This window comes from Lemur catta, chromosome 20 (genome assembly GCF_020740605.2).
Source record: "Lemur catta isolate mLemCat1 chromosome 20, mLemCat1.pri, whole genome shotgun sequence".
Lineage (NCBI taxonomy): Eukaryota > Metazoa > Chordata > Mammalia > Primates > Lemuridae > Lemur > Lemur catta.
Genome location: NC_059147.1, coordinates 22,744,309 through 22,769,836, shown reverse-complemented (window position 1 = coordinate 22,769,836; position 25,528 = coordinate 22,744,309). Strand labels below are relative to the sequence as shown.

The window sequence follows — 25,528 nt, the reverse complement described above, 5'->3', positions numbered from 1 at the left end:
CATAGGAAAATTGCGAGGCAGTGCCTCACAGAGCAACCGTCTATGCACAGCTGGTAGAGTCCAGAAGGATGTGGTCGTGGAACAAGCTCTTTCCCGTCCATGTTCAGACCAGTCTTGGAGAGCAGGTCATCGTCCCTCCCTTAGAAATGGAAAGGTGCCCTGGTGCACCCTCCGTCTATGACATTCAACTGAACCAGGTGTCACCAGCTGACTTCACAGTCCTCAGCGATGTGCTACCTATGTTCAGGTACCAAGGAGCCATCCCTGGTGATGGCACTTTGAGACATTTGATGGATTTTGGATCTTTGGAGGTTCTTTTTGAGTGGGAAGGAAACTTAGCTGATGTCACCTGCCTCTGAAGGCAAGAGTCCCTTGCAACCAAGTATCGTTGCTATTGAGGTCACTGTAAAAGCTTAAAAATGGAGTGTGTGAGGTTAAAAGATGCTTAAATTCCTGAATATTCTTCCACAGTGTGGACTTCAGCAAGCAAGTCAGTAGCTCAGCAGCCTGCCATAGCAGGCAGTTTGAACCTCTGGCATCTGGCCGAGCTCAGGTGGTTCTCTCCTGGTGGGACATTGAAATGGACCCTGAGGGGAAGATCAAGTGCACCATGGCCCCTTTCTGGGCACACTCAGACCCAGATGGGCTCCAGGTAAGAGGCAGGAGCTGAGCACGTTTTCATGTGATCAGGAGACTTGTCCATGGTTGTAGAAAAGTAGTAGTTGAACCTTAGAGTCAAGAATTTAGAGACAGAAGGTACTATGTCAGAATCAAAGGCCAAGAAGAGTTTTTAGAAAGAAAGCAAAGGCTAGCTGTAGTAAGATAGCCCTCTCAAGGTGAGTTCATGGTCAGCACCTGTGGACACGGTGAGCAACAGAGATGCTCTGGAGAGTTAGCGCCCCTCTGTCCCTTGTGCTGGCAGAACCGCTCTTAGATTTCACTCACCCCTCCACCCCCCAATCCCAGGGGGCACATATCAGCTTGGAATGGAGAACTACAGCCTCATTCTGTAGCCTCAACCTCTGCCTTCTCCAGCTCAATAGAAAGTGGGCAGAGACATGAAGCTACAGAAAAGGAGATGCAGAGTACATGGAATAGTACTCATAATAAGAGAAATGCAACTCTGGCCAGGCACAGATGTGCGCATCTCTAGTCCCAGCTACTTGGGAGGCTGAGGCAGGAGGATCGTTTGAGCCCAGGAGTTTGAGGCTGCGGTACACTGATTGCTCCTGTGAACAGCCACTGCACTTCAGCCTGGGCAACACAGTGATTCCCTGTATCAAAAGAGAGAGAGAGAGAGAGAAATGCAACTTTAAACTGCAATGAGATATCATCGTCACCTCTCAGTGAATAAAATTTAAAAATTTGATAGCACTTTGTGTTGGTAAAGCTTGGGGAAAGAGCAGGAAAGCAAATCGTCAGAACATTCATGGAGTGCAGCGTGGCCCATTCTGTCAGGTTGGAAAGTGATGCCACTTTGAGACATTGGGCTCTGGATAGATTGGCATATGTGCAGAACGAATGTGTATGCAGCCCTGGTATAGCAGAAAAAGGACAACCTAAAGGCTACTAGTAGGACCTAAGTCCATTATCCTTTCAGTGGATGAGGTGGCTCTCTGTGCACTGATGTGGAGCAAGCTCCAGGATGTGTTATTAAGTGAATCAAAAATAAAGGTGTAGAACTATATGTGGTATGCCAACACTGCTATTAGTAGAAATAAGAATGTATGTGTTCATGAGTGTATACTTAATGTGTGGTGTGTGTATATCTTTGAAAGAATTCCCAGAAATTGGTAAAAAATGGTTGCTTTTGGAAAGAGGAGTGGAGGTTAGGGGTAGAAAGGAAACATTTTGGAGACAGAGTCTCACTGTCTTGCTCCAACTAGAGTGCAATGGCATGATCATAGCTCACTGCAATCTCAAACTCCTGAGCTCAAGTGATCCTCCTGCCTCAGCCTCCTGAGTAGCTGGAACTACAGGCCTGCACCACCAAGCCCGGATAACTTTTTTTGTTTTTGGTAGAGATCGGATGTCGCTCTTGCTCAGGCTGGTCTCAAACTCTTGACCTCAAGCAATCCTCCCACCTCGGCCTCCCAGATTGCTAGGATTATGGGCATGAGCCGCCACACCTGACTGAAAGGAAACTTCTTTTTTGCCACATGTCCTTGTATCTTTCAGATTTTCTCTCATGTGCATGTGACGTAGCCTCCTTTCCCCCAATACACACACTCAAAGGAAAACAAAAAGCTGGAAAGGTGTTTCAGGGCTGAGAAATAAAACCTCCTCTCTCTACCTGAGAGTGTCCTAGGCACCTTCCTTTGTGTGTTCTGTCTCCAGCCTGCCTGGTGTTAACCACCAGCTTTTGTTTTTGTTGCTTACCTGTTGGGTTCTAGGTGCGCATAGCGTTGACTTTATGGAAGGCCTTAGTAGCTCCCCCAGCCCCTCCCTGAGTTACCACTCAGGTCAGGAGCTACTCAGTATCTACTCCACCTTCCAGTTGCCTGGCCCCAGGTGATCAGGCAGACGTGCAGCCAGTGTGTGCCAGCTTCCCTCTGCCGCCTTGGAGTCCTGCAAGGCCTCTGTGTGTGTGTGTGTGTGTGTGTGTGTGTGAGTGAGTCACTCAGAATTCACCCACAGAGTTGAGATTGGCACTGGATTGCATTCTTCCTCTCCAGGAGTGTGATGATTACAAATTTAGCACAAGAATATAATTAAAATATTAATACGTTGCATATGTTCAGAGCTACTGTGTATATGTATTCTCCTTGAATCCTCACGTGAGACATATGGGTAACCACTGGAGTACCCAAACTGAGACCCAGCAGGCTCCAGGGGTTGGGGCAGGGCCTGTGTCCAGGAAGCAGTGGAATGGTTCTTGTGTCCTTTCTCTACCAGTGATGACTTTTGGACTGTTAGCAATTTGAAAACTGCTAATGAATCTTCTTCATGAATTCGTGAAACCCCTTTGATCCTAAATATATTTAGCCTGTCTCGCTTTGGCACAGTGGGTTGTCACCAGCTCTTTAGCACTAGGCCCCAGGAGGCCCCTGTGGCGGGGAGTGTGGGGAGGACTGATGACAGGGAGCACCATGGGAGCATGGTGAGGTCCATGAAGGCTAAATTTGCATAGTGTGGGCATGAATAACAGGTTTAAGAGAACCTGTTTCATCTTCCTTATTTCTACTTATTTTTTTCAGAGCCTATCTGGTTGGGTTTTCATTTTCTAGCTTTTATGTTCAAATAGGCATCTTAGGTACATGGAAATGTTATTTATCCCCCTTTTTGTTAAATTCAAGACCAGGTGGGTGGGACATTTTTACGTGCTAAGCCACACTCTTGGTATCTCACTGAGGTCAAGTTTTCTTTCTTTAGTTCCTGAAGATGACAGAGAATGTGTAGGTGGTTGTCTCGTGAGTTGAGCCAGGCATCTACCTTTTAGGACAGTTCTTTCTTTTTTAAAAAGAGGCTTAAAAATTGTGAGAGTGATAAGCTTCATTATATAAAACAAAAATAAATTAAAAATCACTGTGGACCTGCCACCCAAAATAACTGCCTTTCTTTGGTCTCTTTCCAAATGTGTGGGTTTTGTCAATGCTTTTCTCTATGTTTTTCATGCTGTTCCGTAGCCTTCATAGTCATCATTTAAATGTCTGAGAGTACTCTGCAGGAGGATGTGTACATCCATGTCTGAGCTGCCGGACATTTGGGTTGATTCCAGTTTTTGCTAGTATAAATAATTCTGTGATTTGCATATTTATGTGACTATAGCCTTTTTCCTTTTTTTGTTCTGCGTGGTTTTTCTTAGGATAGAATCCCATACGTGGGGTTTGTAGTAGGGATCAGCACAGCTTATTAAAAGTTTACTCTGGATCTTCGTAAACCAGTCTCACAATTTAGAGTGTTCTAGTTCTTTAAAAACTTCATTTAATTCAAAAGAATAAACCAAAACCTTTCTGTACTATCTTCTTAACTTTTTATTTTGAAAAATTGTAAATCTACAGAATAAGTTAAAACGAACACCAGTAGTTCTTTTACTTAAATTTGTCAATTGTTAACATTTGCCACATTTGCTCTCTCTCTCTCCTTCCCCCCCCATACCCCATACTTCTTCCATACACACACACACACACACACACACACACACACACACACACACACACACACACACACACACACACACACAGTTTTTTGCTAAATCATTTGAAAGTAACTTACAGACCAGGTGCGGTGGCTCATGTCTATGATTCCAGCACTTTGGAAGGCTGAAGCGGGAGGATCACCTGAGGCCAGGAGTTCAAGACCAGCCTGGACAACATAGTGAGAATCTGTCTCTACAAAAAAAAGAAAAAGAAAATAAGTTGCAGACATATGGAACTTTACTCTTAAATACCTCAACATGTATCTCCTAAGAATGAAAACAGTCTCCAGTATAAGCAAGATACTATCATCATACCTAAGAAATTAACAGTGATTCCATAATATCACCTAACATATGGTCCAAAATAAAATTCCATTAATTTTCTCCAAATGTCTTTAGTAGCTTTTGTTTTCCTCCATCTAGGATCCAGTTAAGTTTAATGCATTACATTTGACCTTTTTGTGTTTTGAAATCACTTTTAAGGCAAAAGTCTAGTCCTGAAAGCTTTTGGAATATGTGCCATGGGGCTATACATAGTGGGGTTCCCTCCAGATCACGACCTTTAAACTCTTTGTTTTTTCCCTTCAAATGAGACATTAAGCACACCCCAGCATGCCGAAGAGAGAGCGTTGATGCTGCTTTGGTCGGGTAGGGGCTGAAGCCTGCATTTGTCCACTCCTCTGAGCCACTCTGAAAGGCCACTGCCCTTGGCCACATTGTGTCTTCCTAAAACCAGCAGGGTTCCAGCAGGCTCTTGGGCTGCTGGCCTTTCTTGAGATTTTTTTTTTTTTTTTTAAATCTCTTTGGCCACAGTAGCCAGCTGTAATGTACATCATGGTCTCCCTAAAAACTGATATTTGGCTCCTGGATTAGAAGCATTGCTCTTGTTGCAGCTTGGTGACAGCTGACTCTCTCTGTTCCCCATTTCAGTGGCGGGACCACTGGATGCAGTGTGTGTACTTCCTGCCACAAGAGGAGCCTGTTTGGCAGGGCTCAGCCCTCTGCTTGGTAGCCCACCATGACGACTACTGTGTATGGTACAGCCTGCAGAGGACCAGGTATGCCTGAGCCTCGTGGGGATGGAGGGCCTTTGAGACCGTATTTATGTAAATTCCCCATAGAGGTATGAGTGGGGCAACTTGCATCTGAAAAGAATAAAATAAGAGCAAAGGTTTGTGACTGGGTGTGTCAGTGCCCGTCCATGTGTACAAAGAGGTCGTCATGTGTTTCTGGACTCTGTTTAGAGTAGACACACGTGAAAAGTGTCGAATTGGAGGTCCCTCCAACCTCTAAAGCTTACTCAAGAACCAGGGTCCAGACTCATGCCTGCTGGAGACCCGAGGATGTGCTCGTCACCTGTGTCTGTTCATCTCCTGGCCTAGCCCTGAAAAGAACGCGAGAGTCCACCAGATGCGCCCCGTGTGCGACTGCCAGGCTCACCTGCTCTGGACGCGGCCTCGGTTTGGAGAGATCAATGATCAGAACCGAACTGATCAATACGCCCAGGCCCTGAGGACTGTAAGTGTCCAGCCCCTTGGGTGGCTGTGGGCAAGAAGGAGTTTGTTTCTTCCATAAGCACTCTGCTTATGATTTGCCAATTTTGTTTTCTGTGTTCCCTTATCTGTGAGTGGTTTCAGCTATCTCCTCCTGGGGTGGGCACTTGAGCAGCAAGCCCAAGAGCTTGGTACTGGACTTCCTGAAGGGCTTGTTCTCTGCCGTCCTGTGACAGCCTCTGGCTGGGAGCCTCCCCCAGTCCCTGCATTTGTCCTGCCTTTGCTTTCGTCAGCACCAGTAGTTGGTGTGGGTGATCCCAGTGGATTCAGCCACCCCCTCTCTGCTTTTCATGTGTTGCTACCTTTATAAAATTTTCTAAAATATAAATCTGATCATGCAATTCTCCTGTCTATAAAACTTCGCTCCCTGCTACCTATAGCAGGGGACTCTCAGCCTGGGGACCACAGACGGGGGTGGATGGGGTCCCTTGGGCCCCTAGGAGTTGTGTACAGAAATATATGTGCGTGCATTTTGGGTGGCAGAGAAAGATCCAAGTTCTCCCAAGTTTGTCTCAAGGGAATCTGGGGCCCATAAAAAAATCTCTGCCTTTGGAGAGTCATTTGAGCCTTGAGTGACAGGTCCACAGCTGTCTGTGCTGTCACCACTGGGAGGTGGGCTCCTGCAGGTGGGGCAGACCTACCTCTGGGCCTTCTAGGCTGGGTTGAAGGTCTCTCCTGACAGTGGGGTGTGTGGGGAGACATTCCCGAGGGCTGTGAGGGTGGGGTGGTTGCTGTGGGGGCCTGGGAGGTAGGCATAGCCGCACCGGGGCACAGGAGGATCCAGCCCTGCAGTGGGAGGGTGGGCCAAGGGGAAGATCAGATTTCATGACCAGAGTCCGGGCGAGTGGACAAGGAGCAGGGAGCCATTTCTGTCAGCTGTTACAGGAATCTCCTGACAAACCCTAAGAAGCCGTGTGCTGAGGCTGCTCTTCCTCTGCAGGTGCTGAAGCCAGGCAGCGTGTGCCTGTGTGTCAGTGATGGCAGTCTGCTCCCCGTGCTGGCCCATCACCTCGGGGCAGAGCAGGTACTGGGCCTGCACCTTTCTGTCAGCTTCCTAAGGCGGGCCCTGTATGCAGTCCTGCAGTTGGAGCTCTTTGCGGGTGCCACCGTTGCGTATGCAGCATGCGTGACTTGGGGCTGAGGGGTTTTATCGCCTGCGTGTGTGGGCAGGAGTCGGGCCATAGCTCTGTCATGGAGCCGCGGCTCAGGTTCTGTGGGCTTCCTGCCCAGTGCAGGTGCTGTCTCAGGTAGGGACTGAGCATGGGTAGCGTTGCTTAGGTGTTGTCCTCTGCCTTGGAATGATCTTGCCACATTTTAATCTTTAATTTCTTCCCCTGCTAAGTGAATCTCTTAGAACTGACAGTGTGGTGTTCTCTCTAGGTATTTACAATTGAGAGTTCAGCAGCTTCTCAGAAACTGATGAAAAAAGTAAGTGATAATTGTTGTTGCTGAAATAATGAGGGGACCTGAGGGGCCTTCCTTTCTGAGTCTGGGATCGCTGGCTTTGAAGCAGAGTCAGCAGTGAGAGAATGGGTGGCAGCTGGGTGGCAGCCACCAGCGAGAGCTGCTCTCCGTTGTCTTGGCTCCTGCCTGGAGAACAGCTCAGAAGGCTTCTAGGGCTGTCACTGAAATAGATGCAAATGTTTGTGCTCTTTTGTGGCTGAAGAACTTCAGGCTTTTCTCTTCACTTCACATAAAACTAAGAAAACCGAAGTCTCTGCAGTGGTAGAACTGAATGTATGATGCATTTGCGGGACACCAGTGCCCAGGAAGTCACTGCTCCTAATCCAAGGTGGTATTTATTTGTCCCCCGGCCAGTGATTGGTTTGATTTCCTCTCCAAAGGGGAACCCACCTCCCCCAGAACTGCAGGCTTGGGCTAGATCCTGCCATGAGCCTGCAAGAGAAATTTCTTTTGTTTCTGCGTTTTGCTCGTGCTCTCATCCTTGGTCTGTAGGCTGCACCTCAGGGTGGTACGGGGAGAAATTTCCACAAAGCAGATAAATATGGTGCTCTAGAATTGTTTGGCCAGAAAATTTTTATTTTATTTTATTATTATTTTTTTTTTGGAGACAGAGTCTCGCTCTGTTGCCTGGGCTAGAGTGCTGTGGCATCAGCCTAGCTCAGAGCAACCTCAAACTCCTGGGCTCAAGCAATCCTTCTGCCTCAGCCTCCCGAGTAGCTGGGACTACAGGCATGCACCACCATGCCCAGCTAATTTTTTCTATATATATTTTTAGTTGTCCTTATAATTTCTTTGTTTTTTTTTTTTTTTTTTTTTTTGTAGTAAAGTGGGGTCTCGCTCTTGCTCAGGCTGGTCTCGAAGTCCTGAGCTCAAATGATCCTCCCGCCTCGGCCTCCCAGAGTGCTAGGATTATAGGCGTGAGCCACTGTGCCCAGCCTGGCCAGAAAATTTGAAGCAGATAATGTAACTTTGAGAGGTTTTTTTCCTAAACAAAAACAATAGCGTAAATACAGTAATTTCATTGTTTTCTTTCTAAGATCTTCAAGGCTAACCAGTTGGAAGATAAAGTTAATATCATAGAGAAACGGCCCGAGTTATTAACAAATGCAGACCTGGAGGGCAAAAAGGTGAGTAGCAGGAGGCTGGCAGTGGCACTGTGGCTGTCAGTGCAGACAGCGCTGACTGAGATAGCCCCGAGCGCCACCCTGTCCTCTGGGTCTCATAGCGGGTCCCCCACGTAGCTTGCCAGCCAGGAACTCAGCACCATTCAGGGTGTGGTGAGGCTTTCGCAGAGCTGCCCGATAAGCAAACGATCGCACTCCTCTCAACTCCGGCTCCTCTCTGCTCCTTCAAGGTAGGGCCGAGCAGCTCTGTTGGGATTCGTGGGAGCAGAGTGCGCCCCTCTGCCCTTTTCCCTTCACTGCACTGTCTTCATTGTCCCAGTCGCATCTTCCCGCTCAGCTGGTCTTCCAGGCCCTGCAACTGCTTCCACCAGGGACCTTGTTACTAGCCACGGCCTCCCTGCAGGCTTCGTCTGCTCCACCCCGTGGCTCTCTCGACCCCGTGGAGCTCTCTGTTCTCAAGAGACCCTTGCCCAGGTTCCTTTCCTCCAGCCTTTCTGGCTGCTGCTCCTCGGCGCCCGTCATGGCTATCTCCCCTTTCACTTGGTCTTTCCCGCATGCTATTCCGTGGTGCTCTCCTGCCCCTCCCCTCCAGCTGAGCCTCTCCTGTAGTCACATCCCTGCCCATACAGCAGTCAGTGACCATCAGAGTTGGTCTTCACTCTTTACCTTTTAAGATTCGAATCTCTTGTCCTTGAATATCCCACAGGCCCTTCAAACTGGACTCCTTCAAAGTGGCCTGTTATCCTTCATCTTTCCAGCCATCCTTTTTTTTTTAAATAACAATTTCACCGAGATGTAATTGACATGCCATAAAATGAATGCATTTCAAGTGTACAATTCAGTGATTTTTAGTAAATGTATGGAGTTATACAGCTGTCACGTAATCTCGTCCTAGAACATTTCCTTCACCCCCAAGGTTCCCTGGAGCCTTTTTGCAGTCAGTGAGCACACCCACCCCCAGGCTCTGGCAGCCACGGATCTGGTTTCTATCTCTATACATTTGCCTTTTCTGGACGCTTCACACAGGTGAAATAATGTGTTATGTGGTCTTTGGTGTCAGGCTTTTGTCACTGAGCATAGTGTCTTTGAGGTTCATCCATATTATAAAATGTGTCGGTATTTTGTTCCTTGTTAATGCTGAACAGCGTTCCATTGTGTGGCCATGCCGTGTTTGGTTTATCCTTCACTTGCTTATGGACATTTGGATTGTTTCTAGTTTTTGGCTATTTTGAATAACACTGCTACAAACATTGGTGTATAAGCCTATGTTAGGATATATTTTCCAGTTCTCTTAGGCAGATGCCTAGTCATGGAATGGCTGAATTGTATGGTAATTATGGTTAGCTTTTAAAAAAACTGCTAAACTCTTGTCCAGCATGGCTGTACCATTTTACACCCCCATCAGTAATGTATGAGGGTTCCAGTTTCTCAATGTCCTCACTAACACTTGGTATTGTGTCTTTTTTTTTTTTTTTTTTTTGAGAGTCTTGCTCTGTTACCTGGCCTAGAGTACAGTAGTGTCATCACAGCTCACTGCAACCTCAAACTCCTGGGCTCAAGACAATAGCTCTGTCTTGAGTAGTGGCTCAAGAGAGGAGCCTCAGCCTCCTGAGTAGCCGGGACTAAGGGGTGCATGCATGCCACTGTGGTCAGCTAATTTTTAAGTTTTTTGTAGAGATGGGGGTCTCCCTGTAGCATTCAGGCTGGGTCTCTTAGTGTAGCTGTTTTAGTGGGTATTCAGTGATGTCTCATTGTAGTTTAATTTGCCTAGTGACTAATGATGTTGAACATCTTTTCATGTGCTTATTAGCTATCCTGTATATTTTGTTCAGTGAAATGTCTATTTTTCTGTCCATTTTTTCCCATACCTTTTTTCAATGACAGTTTTATTGAGATATAATTCATATACCACAATTCACTGATTTAAATGTACAATTGTGATTTTTGTATATTTGTGAGGTTGTGTAACCATACCAAATCAATTTTAGAACATTTTCATTACCCTAAAAGAAACTCATACCCATTAGCAGTCAACTCCCCATTTGTCCCTATTTCCTCCAGCCCTGGGCGGCCACTGTTCTACTTTCTGTCCCTATAGACTTACCTATTCTGGATGTTTCATGAGAAAGGAATTGTGCAGTATGTGGTCCTTTATTTCTGGCCTCTTTCATTTAGCTTAATGTTTTCAGGGGTTGTCCATGTTGTAACATAAATTAGTAGTACTTCATTTCTTATTGCTGCATAATATTCTATTGTATGGATATATCATATTTATTTCTCCATTTATCAGTGGATGGACATTTGGCTTGTTTCTACTTTTGGGCTGTTGTAAGTAGTGCTGCTATAAATATTTATCTATAAGTTGTCCCTTTTTTCCCTCATAGATGAGGGTATAGAAGATAATTAAATTCTGTAAGCCATTTATGTGGTTCCCTAGCTAGACTCCAGGGTCCTGTTGAATAGAATTGGTGAGAGCAGGCGTTCTTGCCCTGTGCCCAGTGCTGGGGTCAAGGGGTAGGGTGTGCACAGGGCCAGCCCTTCGCTGTGTTCCAGTGTTGCTGCTGCGTCTCTGTCATCTCTTCCTAGCCCTGCCCTCATGCCCATCTGCTTGGACCCAAGCCCTGGGCAGTCGGCCTCCTCCTCAGCACCTGCCACGTCTTCCTCTCCTCCCTCTCTGCGGACTCCCTGCCCCTCGACTGGACTGTCACAGTGCTCACCTAGGTCACCTCCCATCCCCAGCTCCACACATGTCGTGGTCCTCAGAGGGATCTTCTACGTCACATTCCTTCTTAATCCGAACTCCTGCTGAACGCTTTCAGTGGCTCCGTGTTTGTCCCCAGGGCAAATCCAGCCCCCTTGACCTGTCCTCAGCTGCCTTTGGGTGGTGTGGCTCCTGTCCACCCTCCTCACAGCCACCTGACAAGCTCCTGGAGGGCCTTGCTCTTGCCTCCATTGTCCCTCTGCCTGGAGGACCCTCTCCCCAGTCCTTGGCTTTTCTGCCTCCTGGTATTGCATTTGGTCATTTATTTATAAATTTTCACTGAACATCTGCTCTGGGCCAGGTGCCTTGCTGGGGGCTGCCAGTATCCTCACTTTGGTGATGCTCAGAGCCTCGTGAGGGAGACATAGTTAGACAAGCACTGGTAAGTTGTGATGGTAAAGCTTTGGGGGTGTACAGGATGCCGTTCTAGAAGCCCTTTCTGGAGCTTTTATCTCTGGGGTCCCTCCATGCACCCCTTCTTTCTGTCAGGTGAGGACAGCTCCTACCCTGTCTACTTCCCTCTTCCCCTCTGCACTCCTGAGCACAGGACTTGTATCTGTATCTCTTCTTTGTGTCCTCAAGGGCAGGTACACACCTGGCATGCTTGTTTGTTCACCGAGTGAGCAAACGAATGAATGGCCTGTTACTTTCATGTTCCTGTGAAACTTGCGACCTGTCCTTCACTGCTCAGCTCAGCCTTTTTGACACCTGGGTCCTGCTTCTTGCCCCGACCACCAGGTCTCTCTCCTCCTGGGGGAGCCGTTCTTCACCACCAGCCTGCTACCGTGGCACAACCTATACTTCTGGTATGTCCGGACGGCCGTGGACCAGCACCTAGACCCGGGTGCTGTGGTGATGCCCCAAGCCGCTTCGCTGCACACCATGGTCGTGGAGTTCAGGGTAGGCCACCCCGAGGGTTTTGTAGGAAACAAAAGGAGGAGGGGTGGGGAGCCTTGTTTTCTTGCAGAGACCTTGGGTGTGGGTAGAGCAACTCAGGCCTTGATGATTTCAGCCTTTCTTTTCTGGTCAGCGCACTGCGGGGCTGAATAGAAGAAACCTGCCTTTTAAAAAACACAGCCATTTGACATATGAAATGGAAATGGCTGTGTGTTGTCATTTTACAATTGTGGCTTATCAGAATAATTAAAAAATATAAATTAAGCGTTTCAGAAGACACGCTGTGCAGCTTGCTCTGCTCTCATTAAGAGCCGAGGCTCCAGTTGTTAAAAGCATTTTGAGATGGGAGAGTCAGCTTCTTTATGCAGGAAAAAATGGAAAAGCTTCATTTTAATTTGCTCATCAAAGCAGAACCACAGTCACAAAGTCATTTTGGGAAAGGCATTTTTTATTAAAAGGATTTTGAAGTGCTTTTAACCTGGAATGTAGAGTGAATCTCATTTGATATTTCTTTTATAAGAATGGCTTTACTATTGGTAGCTTAGTGGCTCTGTCACTTCATTTCTGGGCATTTCTTCTGTGTGATTTATTTACCCAATCAGATTTCCATGTGAATTCTGGTTTTCATGGCCAAAGAGGGGATGTCGTGTCACAATCAACATCTAATCCCAAGCATAAGTCCCAGGCGGCAAGGAGGGAAGGTCGCCTGGCTTGAGCGTACTTGGGTTCCTCCCTTGGAGGACCTTTTTCTCTTTCCAGCATCCTGGTTCTCTATTTATAGGCACAGAGCCTTGGAGGACTGGTTTACAAATTTCTTCCCAAAGAAATGGTGTTCAGAGTGGTCAGGCAAGAAGTATAAAAAAAAAAAGCCCAGCCTGGGAGCTGCGGCTGACTGAGCCCTCGTGGGAGGCTCGGTGTCATATCAACACTTGCGATTTCCACCAGAGTCTCTTACAGAAACTGTCCTGGGGCTTTGGCATCTCTGAGACCCTTCAGCCTGGAGGGTCTCCTTTCCAGGTGTGCAGGGGCAGCACGATGTGCCTCTAGTTCTCACTGCCACACTGCCTGCGCCTGGGGCAGGCATGGGTGTCAGCTGTGTCTTCACGGTGGGTGTAGACAGGGCTCGCATCTTCCTCACAGGACCTGTGGCGGATCCGGAGCCCCTGTGGTGACTGTGAAGGCTTCGATGTGCACATCATGGATGACATGATTCAGGTAGGCAGGGCCACAGCTCTGAGCAGTGCCCACCCACCCACTCCACATGGCCACGGGCCTCTGACAGGGACATCTGGCTTCCCTAGAGTGGCCCAACTTGGGCAGCAGACGCGGCATGCAGAGAGCTTTTCTGTGTGGGGCAGTGAGGTCGATCCTGCCGTTTTGGTTGGTTTACCATGAGCGTTAGCCCGAGAGCCATTGTGCAGTGCCAGGCCTATTCTTGGCCCTGTGCTTTTACCCAAGTCAGGATCTTTGTTAGGGGCCCGTATGTCACCACACCATTGGGACTCCTCCTGCCAGTGCCAGCAGCTTGTTTTCTGTTGGGACAACCTTTGCAGAAGGCAGTTTGGTAACCTTCTGAGGCAGCCATTTTCATTTTGGGGCCTCCATTCCAAGGGAGGGGTGTGTAAGGGGTGTTCCTGCGGGTCCTTTGTACAGTAGATCCTGGCAGATCAGCTGCAGGCAGCATTCCCCATCCACCTCTGTCCTGCTGGGCGTCTGCTGTCGGGGGTCTGCAGCTGCAGTGGTCAGTCAGTGTGGGCGAGTGTCCAAGTGCCAGGTGTTCTCATCAATGATGTAGACATTTGGTCCTCAGAATAGCTCAAGAGGCACTGTCATCCATTTTTAAAAGGGAAAAAGAGGTGAAGTGATGCCCAGGAGCCGGCTGATGGGCGGCAGGAAGGGAGAAGCCCGCTGGTCTGATCAAAGCCCAGCACCTTCTGTGAGCACTCCCTGACCCGCATGACTGCAGTTACCCTGGGCACCCGGGCCATGGCGGGGCCTCTTCCCGCTGGCTGCCGGCTCTGTCTCTGCACACCCTGAGTCCCTATCTCTGTCCTCAGCGTGCCCTGGACTTCAGGGAGAGCAAGGAGGCCGAGCCTCACCCACTGTGGGAGTACCCTTGCCGCAGCCTCTCTGAGCCCCAGCACATGCTGACCTTTGATTTCCGGCAGCCGGTCCCCCAGCAGCCCATGCGTGCCGAGGGTGCCATGGAACTGAGGAGGTGAGTGTAGGCTCCGGAGAGCGTGGGGGGCACGGGAAGGGGGTGCCCTAGGAGTTACTGCCCACGTGGTGAAGCACAGCTGGCCTGGAAGATGCTGACAAGTGGCAGATGACACGTCCTTGCCTTGTCCTTGCCCGTCCTGTCAGAAGTGGCCCTGTGTGTGTAGTGGCTCACACAGCTCTGGGCGTGTGGGAGTGGGGAGGGAGAGCAGAGTGCCCAGCCCCGAGTCTGAGGCCCCCTTGTCAGATCATAGCTGCAGAGACATGTGAACATGTGAACTTGGTTACTATGGCTACCTATTGGACCATTTCCCCGAATTCTCCTGGAAATGAAAGCAGGTTAGGAACGGGTAAGGCACAGCTCCAGCTCCCTCCATGGACAGGAATTGTGTCTTCCCTGAGGAAGAACTGTCTTCTGACTTGGGGCCATGAGCCCAGAGCTCCTCAGGGCTCCTTGGGCAAGGGGCAGGCAGCACAGGCAAATGCCATCACCTGCCTGGAGCTGGAGCTCCCAGGGCTGCCATCCGGGGTATCTGGGGAGGGGTCTTTGGCCTTTGGAGCCAGGGCTGCGCTCGAGCCTTCGGGATCTCAGCCTGAGGGGCTAGTTCTCCTGTAGCTTTTTCTCTGTTAGGTGGAGTGTTGGGAGCTCCTGACTGTGCAGGAAGGAAGTAGGGCAGACCAGGGGTTTCTGGAAGGGAGCCATGGCTGTGCCTCCGTGTCTCTGTGTGACTGTTTCTGTTTGGCCCAACACCCTCAGGCCTGGGAGGAGCCACGGGGCCGTCCTGTGGATGGAGTACCAGCTGGCCCCCGGCAGCACGCTCAGCACTGGCCTCCTGGAGCCCGTGGGAGACAAGGTAGTGCCGTGTGCTCCAGGCCCCGAGTGTGTGCTGACCTGGAGAGCAGGTGCCACTTGGGAGGCCACTTGACCACTTGTGCTCTGGGTGTTCCCGACACAAGTTCTTAGGCCAAATGATAACCCCCCAGTGGCCCTGGCTCCCCTGGCCCCTGAACAGCTTCTCCCCAGTGTGAGCTGCCTGGGCTGGAGGCTGCCCAGGTGCCCAGGAGCCCTCAGCATCTTCCTGCTGCTCCCCCCGCAGGGGCACTGCCGCTGGAACCCGCACTGCAAGCAGGCCGTGTACTTCTTCAGCACCTCACCGGATCCCACGGTGCCACCGGGCGGCCCCCGGACAGTCAGCTATGCCGTGGAGTTTCACCCCCACACAGGAGACATCACCATGGAGTTCAGGCTCGCAGACAGCTCGGACTGACCCTCACTTGAGAAATAAAGTGGCCCGAGGCTGCGGGCTCTGAATGGTGCGTGGCTTTCTGGGGAAGAAAGGTGGAACATGCTCCTCTCTTTCTCTGGGGACCTGCTCAGCCTCAGGGCATGGAGGAGACCTCCTTCTGTTTTTACAACTTTGCACTGCCAGCTTCTAGCTCCAGGTGTGCCAGGCTGGTGACTAAATTTGGAGCCTTGGAGGAGTCAGGGAGACCAGAGCCCCCTGCTTGCGGTTCTGGTGCTCAGGAAGCTCCAAGGCAGTGACGTCTGCTGGCCTACCTGGAAGTGAACGAAGCTCAGGCGTCTTGCTGGGCCGCCTGCAGGGCTGCCATGCTGCACTCTTGGCGGGCAGAGCCGGTGGCAGGAGCCTGCCTTGCCTTCTCGCTCTCTGGAATTTCCAGACCCCTGCCTGGCTGGCTCCAGCTAGGAAGGTTCTTGTGGGGGGTTGAAATGGTGAGTCGTGGCTGGGTCCCCAGGGGTTCGAAGATCTGACAGGCCGGGGGCTGAGAGGACTGTTCTGGCCCCAGTGTAGCACCAGCTGGCGGCCTGTCAGGATGCAGACCTGGACACTAGGCTGGTGTTCAGAGGACAGGGAGGAGCTGTCTCCAAGTAGTTCCTGAGCTGCAGGCCCAGGAGAGCAGCCCTTTCCCGTGGGTCAGATCCCCACGCCACCCTGCCGAAGTCTCTGGGCAGATGGGTGCAGTGCAGAGCCAGCCCCGCCCAGCCCAGCCTTGCTTCACAGGGACGGCCAGAGAACCCTGGAGGCCATGGTCTTGTTTCTCCCACACAAGTACCTTTTTGTCGTTTAGGTCCCAAAGCTCAGAGGATATAGGAGAGACCTAGTAAGAGAACCCCAAATGGCCTGGTGTCCTAGCATTTTAGGGCACACTTGGACTGTGTCCCTCTGGCAGGAAGGGCCACCCCCCCCCAGCAGTCCCCCACGGCCCACCCCAGGCTGCCAGCCCCGCAGTCTGGAGCCAGAGCAGGGCCAGCCCCGGCTTATAGCTCAAATAAGTGGAGGACGCCAGCCTTGAGCCTCACAGTTTTATTTTCACCTCAGTCAGTATCCATCCTTCCTTTCAGCACCAATAAAGGAAAACAAAACAAAACAAAAGACTTCTCTTTTCAAAATATTTTATCAGGTGTAAAGACTGTTTTTCTTCTAGGGAGGAGTCATCTGGATATATATTTGATAATGTGTTTACCAAAACCTCACGTGTGCTTACCATAGAAAACCCCTAATGTCCCATGAGGATATAATACAGAAAAAAAATACAGAAATTTAAAAAGTGGGTTTTTTTCTTTTTTATAACAGTATTTCTAAATCTCAGCAAGTTAATACAATAGTTAAAAAGCATCAAGATTAATATTCATACTTAAAACTTAAGGAGGTTTTGGACGAATGAAATGAACAGTGCCTTCCTAGCTGACCCCCACCTCATGGCTTCTCTTAAGTCAGCCCAGGGCAGCAGGCCCAGGGCTTCAGGAGCTGGGTGACCCCTGTGTCCACCTCCTCCCAGGCCTTAGATGCCACAGAATCTGCGATCCTGGCAATGTTTTGTGTCTTTTTTAAAAACCAAAATGGAAAAGCCTGGCTTGCACACAAGCCCTGGGAGGCCACAGGCACATCCCGTGGAACACGTGCTTGGGTGGTCGTGGCCTTGGCGCTGAGGGAGGTGTGAGGGGAGCAGGGAGGTGGGACGTCCCTGCTCTGGACGCCAGGGCCTGGGTAGGCAGAGGCGACCTGTGATGACAGAGAATGACTGAGGCACAGGGCAGTATGACTTGCCTAAGGCCACCCTGTGAGCTGGGGGGAGAGAAGCACATGGCCTGACTCCCACACCTGCTGCCCCTGGGAGGGGAGGCCGCCGGGCGTGGGGGGAGGTGTGCTGGAGTCTGGTCCAGGGGCCTGGGCCTGGCTGCTCCCCCGTGCACGTAGCCGCCTGCAGTGTAGAAGTCGAGCCCTGCCCGTGTGAGTGCAGAGTCCTGGCTGCCCTGGGGTGGGGGCCTCCACGCCACCAGGCCTAGCCACCACTCTGGGGCAGGGCACAGTGCCCGGGCAGGAGTGCCTTCGTTGTGAGCAGCCCCTTCCTGGCTCTAGACATTGGGGAGCAGGGGCCTGGCACCGGGGTTGCTCCCCAGGCCAGGTGGGTTCAGACAAACCAGTGTCACCGTCCTCGCAAAGCTGACCAGGCTCTGCAGGATTGTCCTCCCCCAGCACAGGGCCTGGCGTCTGGCTGGCCGCTTGGGCCCCTCAGTCCCTCTTGCAGCTGGGTGGGTGACAAGGCACAGCGTCAGTGCACCAGTGCCAGGAGGCTGACAGCAGGCCCTGGTGCTCCCTCCAGCCTCGCCAGGCAGAGCTGGCTCTGGGCCAGGCTGGATACAAGGTCGGGGTGCTGCGAGGAGGGGAGACCAGTGGGGGTTGTCAGAAAGTCCTTCGAGTTGGAGCCTTACACCTTGATAGAGACAAACCCTCGCCGTTGTCTGTTAAAGGCAGGTGGACAGAGGCAGTGCTGCCGAGGGGGCCTGGGAGCCACAGGCCTCCCTCGGGCCTGGAGGCAGATGGGGGACCGTGGGCTGTTGGCCAGCTCTGCCACACGGAGCCGGGGGGCCCAGTAGCAGGGTGGCTCTGTGCCTGGACTCCAGCCAGTACCACTCCCTGCCCAGCCAAGCAGTGGCTGTCGGCCTTGCCACCCCAGCCTGCAAACTGGTGAGGGGACAGGCCCTCTCCGCACCTTGGCATCCTGCCCTTTCAGAGCCTTGGTGTTGGCTGGGGTAGCTGTTGAGGATGGGCCTGGGGGGCCAGAGCCACAGCCCCACCTGGGGGCAGGCAGGCAGTTCCTGAGCTCAGCCGGCACGTGGGTGGGGACAGTCCCCAGGGAAGGATTGGTCCCAAACCAGAGAGGTGTCCGGAGGGTAGAAAGTAGAGGATGTGTTGGTTTTGATAGAAGTTACAAATCTGTCATTTTCAAAACGAGGCCCTCCCACCCCCCTTTGTGCTGAGTCCCCTTCTTCCTGTAAAAAAAAGCGGGTGCTCTCTCGGATTCCCCATTTATGGCTCCATTGCCCAGACCCGAGTCTCCAGAGGAGGCTTTATGGCGGCCAGAGCCAGCTGGACCCTGGCGTGCCTGGGCGGGAAGGGACCCTGTTTCAGGAAGAGCAAAGTTCTGTGAGAGATTTGCAGACCCTTTGAAGTGAAGGGTTGGTTTTGTTTTTAACTTAATCTGTTTTTCTTTTTTAAAATGTAATCGCCCTTGAATGCAAGACCCTGGGAAGAGCCCTGGGCTGGCGGTAGAGACACAGCCCCCAGGTCCCTGCGGTGAGCTGTTCCAGGCTGGAGCGGGAGAGCTGGCGGCCGTGCCCAGGAAGTGCTTCTTTGGCTGGTTCTGATTGTGTTTGGAGTTTGGCCTTGGGTGAGGCCCGAGCAAGGGGTCTGTGTGGCTACAGCGTGGCACGTGGCATGCGGGCAGCGTGCATGCGAGGGTGCAGGCATGCGAGACGACATTGGCAGCAGACAAAAATAATGAACCCTGGACGAAGCTTAAGAAGAGATACAAAGAGTACATAAACCCGGTCCTCATACTAACCCACGGGTTACAAACTAGGTTGTGCTGTAGATTTGTAGAAAATCACGTTTTGAAAGAATGGCACTGGTTAGGCAGCTGGGGCCTCCCCGGGCCGGCCTGGCTCCTCTGTCCGCAGTGAGGGCCCAGAGCAGCGCTGCTTCCAGGCTCCTGGTCCCTGACCGGCTCCCTCCCGGTCCCTGCCCTCCTCCCCGCAGCACTGGACACTCCATGGAGGGGACGTGGCCCAGGGATGGGCTGCGACTCAGAGGGCTGGCAGAGGCCGCGCAGCTCCGGACGCCGGCGACGTGGCTGGTCTACGCCTCTTCCTCCCCCGCAGACACCATCAGCCGCATGGCCACTGGGAGGTGGTCGGTCAGGCCGGACAGCTGGGTGATGAAACTGAATTCTTCCACCTCCTGGGTTGAGTGGGGGAGGGGAGAAGCATCCTGATTAGGCCCAGAGGGTGTCCTAAAAGGGGGGTCCTAGAGGGCAGGGGTGGCAGCCAGGGGGTCCCAGGTGTGAGGCCTCTGGCCTGGGGTTGGCACGAGTCTTCCTGCAGGTGGAGGTGGGGGACCCAGAGGATCCTGGGGCCCTACAGGTCTGAGGGACGACAGGTCTCGTTTTCAAAGAGAGTGGCCTGGGGGGTTGGGTCTCAAGGGAGACTCAGTGACGGTGCTGTGGCAAGCTGCAGGCTCAGGGTCCCGCCACCCCCGGGCACAGCCCTGGCTGCCTGGGCCCCATCACAGACTCACCGCCTTCCAGTCTGGGCACAGCCCCTCCTCGGCGTGCAGCATGTAGTCGATGCGCCTGCCGTTGCCCTTCAGCAGGTCCTTCCGCCCCTTCTGGCCCGGGCTTTTGCTGGTGGGAAACGCCAGGTACTCCCTGCGGCCCTCCTCGCTCTCCAAGACCCTGTGCACACAGACGCGCAGCCAGGTGAGCCCCCAATACCAGCCCCGGGGCCTGGCAGGTTCTGCGTGTGGTGCCCTGTCTCTTCCCCAAGTGGGAGAGGGTGGGTCAGGCCAGACCTCTGGGTTTAAGATCTGTCTTCCCCGTGGGTCCAAAACGGCCCAGCTGGAGAGAAGCTGAGTCAGAGCCTGCAAGTTTCTGGCTGACTCAGGCACTCCGGGGCCTATCACAGGTTGTCTTGTGTCCACCTTGGGCTGGCCAGCACTCAGTGTCCCTTTCTGAACTCTCCTGGCTGTGGCTGGATCAGACACGACGGCCCCTGCCTGCACCCCAGAACCGGCTTCTGTTCTGAGCCAACAGGGCCTGTTTTGGGGAACTTGGTCTTTGCTGTGAGGCTCGGGGACCCTTCACTCCTGGAAGACCTTGAACCTCCCGTGACTGTTGTTTCCTGCTGGCGGGGGCCTGAGGGTGCCGGGAGAGTGCCCATGCCCCATCCGAGGACTCGACTGTCGTGTGGCTTTGTCCCTCAGTGGCTGTGCGACCCTGCACCAAGCCTCCATTCCCTCCTCAGAAACTAGAATGGTTGTTGTGGGCCTCAAGACACGTCAGGGCACAGGCTGTCCCACTCTCAGAGCGAGCAGTCCCACGTGCGTGCTGAGAGCCGTGCAAGGCTCTGCAGGGAGGTGGGGCACTCGCTGGGGCATGCGACACCCTGAATCCGGGTCTTCTGACGCCCTTTCTGGTATTGTTGCCCTGGGACACAGTGTGCCCATCTCCCTCCCGCTGGCCTGTCCCCTGGGGTCTGAGCACCACTGGGCAGACAGCTTAGGACCCTTGTGGGAGTCCCCATCACAGAGTGCAGGCTCGGGCCGGCATCTGGGGCAGGAGGTGCAGCCGCCAGAAGGGTTAATGCCTGGACAGACCGAAAGGGACGCCCAGAGGGCACGGCTGGTAAACACGTTTCTACATGGTTTTTATCAGCCTTAAGATAAATACACTAATGACATTCAGACATTGTTACAGCCCAGAAATATAATCCATTACTGTCCTTTGCCTTTGATAATTAATTCCAGCATCAATGATCTGAGAGTTACTGATAGTCATTTTTTAATCATCTCATAAAAAGATAATTTTCTCGGCATAGGATGATGTTTCAAATTTAGTCTATAATCTAATTAATTGGCTCAAATTAGCTGCAAAGAACCATCACCGTGACTCTGTGCAATCTTGGGCTGTGAATTATAAATTGGTTCTGCTGTTGGCCTCAAATATGTCCTTTATGGAAGTCTCATTGGGCTCAAAATGAAGTGTGGCTGGGATGGAACTGTCTCTACTTTGAGAATGATTGGCTCGTGTTATCTCTGCTGGTATTTTATTTGCCTAATTGGTACAAGCTGCTGGGTTCCCTTCAGCAGATGCCATAACCCACGGCTTATCTACAGGGGTCGACCCTTGGGCTGGCCCTGGGAAATTCTGGTCACTTCCTTGTACCTAGCTGGCTGGACCTAGAGCAGGGTGGGCTCCTGCAAAGTGACCTAGACTGGCTGCTGGCTTAGGACATGCCCCCTGGGGGCCCCTGGCTGCTTGGAGAAGTCTCAGCAAGGCCAGCACCCCCGTTATGGGGCAGGTGTGGGGGCGTGAGGTCCGGCAGCCAGCCCAGCTCCCAGCTTTCCCGACGAGGGAGAGGTTCCCGCCCAACAGAGGCTCTCACTGGCTCCCGCCCCAGCCTCTGTCTCTCCACTGCCTGAGTCTGGGCTTCAGTCCCTTGTCCCTAACCTGGGAGTTGATCTGGATGGGAGGTCCCCCACCCGCCTGCAGCAGCATGGTACTTACTTCTGAAGATTCTCAGGGGTGCACACATCCTCGTCATACAGGCCATTGGTGTCCAGCAGGGTACCTGGGGAGGAGGGGACGAGAGGGCTCACTGCAGGCAGGGCCCAGGCAACCTGCAGGAGGGTGGCTCCCATGGGGTGGACAAGGGCTTCCCCGGCGGTGGGGCCTTGGGGCAGGTCCTGGTGGCCTTCGAGGGAAGCTGGTGCAGAGCGCAGCCTCCACTCGACCCTCCCCAGCCCCAGCTTACCGATGGCCCACGGCTTCTCCTCCCCCGGCCCCAGGCGGCAGGGGTCCTTGTAGCGTGTAAACAGGGAGTGCTGCTGCTCCAGCTTGTCGTCTGTGTGGGGAGAAGAAAATGCTGTGGGGTTCGGGGGGGCTGTGCCGTGCTGAAGGGCCTGCCGCCCCTGGTTCCAGTCAGTCGCTCCTACAGAGCCCCCCAGGGCCCTGTCCCTGAGGTAACTGCCTATAGCTGGGGCCTGTGGCTCATCTGTCGCTGTTTTTCCACGTCCTTGAGAAATGCCCCCCCAACACTCTGGTCTTCACCTCTCCCTCTGGGGCTCCAGGGACAGTGACCTTGAGGCTTTCTCACATCCTGTGGAGCCCCTTGTGGGGGGCTCCTGCCCCCTTCACTGACCTGGGTGCCCAGGCCCGAGGGGAGTGGACCCCACAAGGCTCAGAGAGGGAGGTCACCTTTCCGGGATTCCCGTTCGTCCTGTCAACTTACCGAGGAGGGTGGGAAGCAGAGGGCACTGGGTGGGGCCTGACTGGGTGGGACCCCCCTCCCCACAGCTTCCCCCTGTGTGCACTGGGTCCCCACTCTGCTGCAGGAGAATCCCGGGACATGGTGCCAGGGCAGGAGCCAGCATGTGGGGGCTGATGGCCTTGCGGCCCCGCACGGCTGCAGTGGAAGGTCTTCTGCACTCCATGGGGGGGACTCCGTGTTCCAGGGTGGGAGCACCATTCTCCCCGCTCACCCTGGAGTTGCCACCCTGGAGTTCTCAAGAGATGCCTCCCTGCTCGTGAACAGAACTGCTGCTACCTACTGCCCCCAGGTGAGGGCACCACCCTGTGCTCCAGGTGAGGCTTTCAACTGTCCAGCCTTCGCTGGGGTCTAGGGCCCGAGTGAGGCCCCTGCATCGTCCCAGCCCACCCACAGTCTCCTGGGGGCTGTGGCCGGTGCAGAAGGAGCACAGGAGCCGTGGGCTGGGGCTTCCCTAACACCGGGATCCTCAGGGTCACGGGAGGCTCAGAGCTGCTCAGACCCCCAGGAGGTCCCTGTAAGATCAGCATAGTCATCTGATTCATAGGCCAGTTATTTAAATCAAATATTTAAAATTGCACTGATGATGAACTTATATAGTCGTTTAGCCTAATGGTTTAAGACATGGTGCCCAGGGTTCGGATCCCAGTTCAGACATCTACTGGCTGTGATGACCTTGGGCTGGGTATTCGACCTCTCTGGGTCTCAGCCTGCTCTTCCACACCACGTGGATGGTGCAGTGCCTGCTTCTTAGGGTTGTTACGAGACTTAAATGGAACAGCAGTTAGAATCATGCCTGGCAAAAATTAAGAGCTGAATAAATATTTGTTGAGGGCCGGGCGCAGTGGCTCACGCCTGTAATCCTGGCACTCTGGGCAGCCGCGGTAGGAGAATCGCTTGAGGTCAGGAGTTCAAAACCAGCCTGAGCAAACTCTGTCTCTCCCAAAAATAGAAAAAATTTGCCAGGCGAGGTGGCGCATGCCTGTAGTCCCAGCCACTTGGGAGGCTGAGGCAGGAGGATCACTTGAGCCCAGGAGTTTGAGGTTGCTGTGAGCTAGGCTGACGCCATGGCACTCTGGCAAGGGTGACAGAGTCAGACTGTGTCTCAAAAAAAAAAACAAAAAAAAATCCAACTTGATGAGGATTGAGGGTCTTGATGACTCTCCATTAGTCTGAGTGTCAGAGGCCCCAAGCCTTCCTCGTCAGAGGGTCATTTTTAGGGCATCTCTTTGTCTCCAGCAAGGAGGCCTCTGAGCTTTCTAGGCAGAGCGTGGGCAATTCCTGTTCCAGGATTTTGGGGGCGCAGAGAAATCATAGTCTTGTTAAATATCCCACCCACACTCTCATGAACAGCAGGAAGTTCTTCGAGCTGCCTAACCCAAGTTTTTCTAGCTGTGCCTGGAGCCCACGCCCTCCTGAGTAGCAGACCGGAGTGGGGAGGAGCATGACCTCACCAGAGGAGCAGTTGTCAAAGTTGAAATCTCCGCAGATGACGTCAAACGCCACCAGCTCCTCGGGGTTGGCTGCGCTGGACGAGGAGGTAGATTTTCGGAAATCAGCCAGCCAGTCCTGAAGCAGGTCCAGCTGCTCACACCGGATGGCACTGTCCTCTGCAGGGCAGAAGCACAGGGACCGGCTGATGACGCTCACGGCCAGACCCCAGCCAGGCCCCAGCCCCGGAAAACAGCAGGCCGGCCACCCTACCTGGCAGGGCATGCAGGTGTGTGCAGGCGATGTACCCGACAATTCTTTGGTCCTGAGGTGTGCTTCCCACCTGCACCTGGAGGAAGGGGAGGGGTCAGTGCCACCACCCACCAGTGACCACTGCCCTGAGTGCAAAGGGTCACTGGCAACTCCCACCCACTCACGAGGTCAAACCCTCACAAGCCCTGCTCTGTGCCAGGCTCCTGGCTAGACTCGGGCCCTGGTAAGGACAGGATGTGTCCTGCTTCTAGGAGCTGACAGCCCAGTGTGGGAGGCAGTAGGCAGAAAAACAAACAAACAAAAAAACAGCCTATGGCATGGTGAGTGCCAATGGTGACCCATGCAAGGCCTCATGGGGGAAAATGCAGGATGCATGGCAGAGTTCCTCCCCAACCCCTGCCATCTCCGGGTGACCAGAGCGTCCAAATGTGTGACCCTCAGTTCCTGTCCACTCCTGTCTAGTGGCTCTTTCCTCCCTCACCCCTCTGTCACAGCCTAGACCTGGTCACGCCGTGGTGCGCCTTCCCTCGGACACCTCAGTGGGACGACCTCCCTCCAGACCCCGCCCCCCGCTGCGCCGGCCCCTCTGGCTGTGTGGTAAGTTGCCTGCATGGTAAGTCGCCTCATCTGCTTGCCAGGCTGTGGGCCCTGTAGTCCCCGGTCTTGGGCGAGAGCTGTGGGCAGTGTCGTCGGGGCTCTGGGCCCCGTGTCTTTGGCGGGCCCTATGCACACCCACGGCCCCTCCTGAGCCCAGCCCTCTGGCCTCCCCTGTCCTCATACTCTGTCCTCCCTCTCTGCTCACCTCTTCCCCAAAGAGGGTGCTCCTACCCCTGCCCAGCCGGCAGGTGGCTCTGGCAGGCTGTCTCCGAAGGTTGGCTTAACACAAACAAGCAACTCAACTGTACCCCACAGACGACTCTAAACTGGCCCGCAGGGTGGGACCCCCAGGGCAAGGCGGAGCCCTTGTCACCGCTGCAGCTGGGGGAGCTGGGGGAGCTGGGGAGTGGTCATAGAGCAAAACCACAATGCTCAAAAAGGCCACATGATGGCGCTCTCACCCCCTGCGCTCCTCAGGCAGCAGGCCTGTTTCCCCCTCAATAATAACAACATTCACACGGGAGCACTTCGGTATGCTTCATGCTTCAGGGACTTCAGGGACATTACCTCGCTAGGTCCTTACAACGACAGATTATGCCCGATTTATGCCATTTTTATAGATGCACACACTGGGGCCACAAGAACAGTCATCGGCCAGTGTCACAGGGCCGATGGTACCAAAGGCAGGTTCAGATCGGATCTGTCTGTGCCACGTGGTGCCTGACGCCA

At 53.0% G+C, this 25,528-nt stretch overlaps 2 protein-coding genes across 13 annotated transcripts in view; one reads left to right on the top strand and one right to left on the bottom strand.

Annotated features, from left to right (window-relative positions):
- Positions 1-25,528, top strand: part of PRMT7 (protein arginine methyltransferase 7) — a 54,551-nt gene that overhangs the window by 25,134 nt on the left and 3,889 nt on the right. For 6 of the 12 annotated variants that reach the window (XM_045533412.1, XM_045533410.1, XM_045533403.1 and 3 more), the window contains 16 exons: positions 6-247; positions 472-652; positions 5,069-5,196; positions 5,521-5,656; positions 6,632-6,715; positions 7,072-7,119; positions 8,193-8,282; positions 11,779-11,940; positions 13,078-13,152; positions 13,995-14,155; positions 14,912-15,008; positions 15,252-15,468; positions 19,215-22,815; positions 23,891-24,038; positions 24,115-24,218; positions 24,697-24,799. In XM_045533412.1, coding sequence (XP_045389368.1) covers positions 6-247; positions 472-652; positions 5,069-5,196; positions 5,521-5,656; positions 6,632-6,715; positions 7,072-7,119; positions 8,193-8,282; positions 11,779-11,940; positions 13,078-13,152; positions 13,995-14,155; positions 14,912-15,008; positions 15,252-15,422 — 1,575 coding nt within the window. In that variant the 3' untranslated portion in view covers positions 15,423-15,468; positions 19,215-22,815; positions 23,891-24,038; positions 24,115-24,218; positions 24,697-24,799. Of the gene's footprint in view, positions 1-5; positions 248-471; positions 653-5,068; positions 5,197-5,520; positions 5,657-6,631; positions 6,716-7,071; positions 7,120-8,192; positions 8,283-11,778; positions 11,941-13,077; positions 13,153-13,994; positions 14,156-14,911; positions 15,009-15,251; positions 15,469-18,698; positions 18,847-19,214; positions 22,816-23,890; positions 24,039-24,114; positions 24,219-24,696; positions 24,800-25,528 lie in introns of all 12 variants that reach the window. The other 6 variants (XM_045533409.1, XM_045533408.1, XM_045533407.1 and 3 more) reach the window with 6 other exon arrangements.
- The window catches only part of SMPD3 (sphingomyelin phosphodiesterase 3), a 77,398-nt gene continuing 69,233 nt past the window's right edge, over positions 17,364-25,528 (bottom strand). Inside the window, 6 exon segments of the mRNA XM_045533416.1 lie at positions 17,364-19,415; positions 19,752-19,908; positions 21,739-21,802; positions 21,986-22,075; positions 23,953-24,108; positions 24,203-24,278. Of these exon segments, the coding sequence (XP_045389372.1) occupies positions 19,314-19,415; positions 19,752-19,908; positions 21,739-21,802; positions 21,986-22,075; positions 23,953-24,108; positions 24,203-24,278 (645 nt within the window). The 3' untranslated portion in view covers positions 17,364-19,313.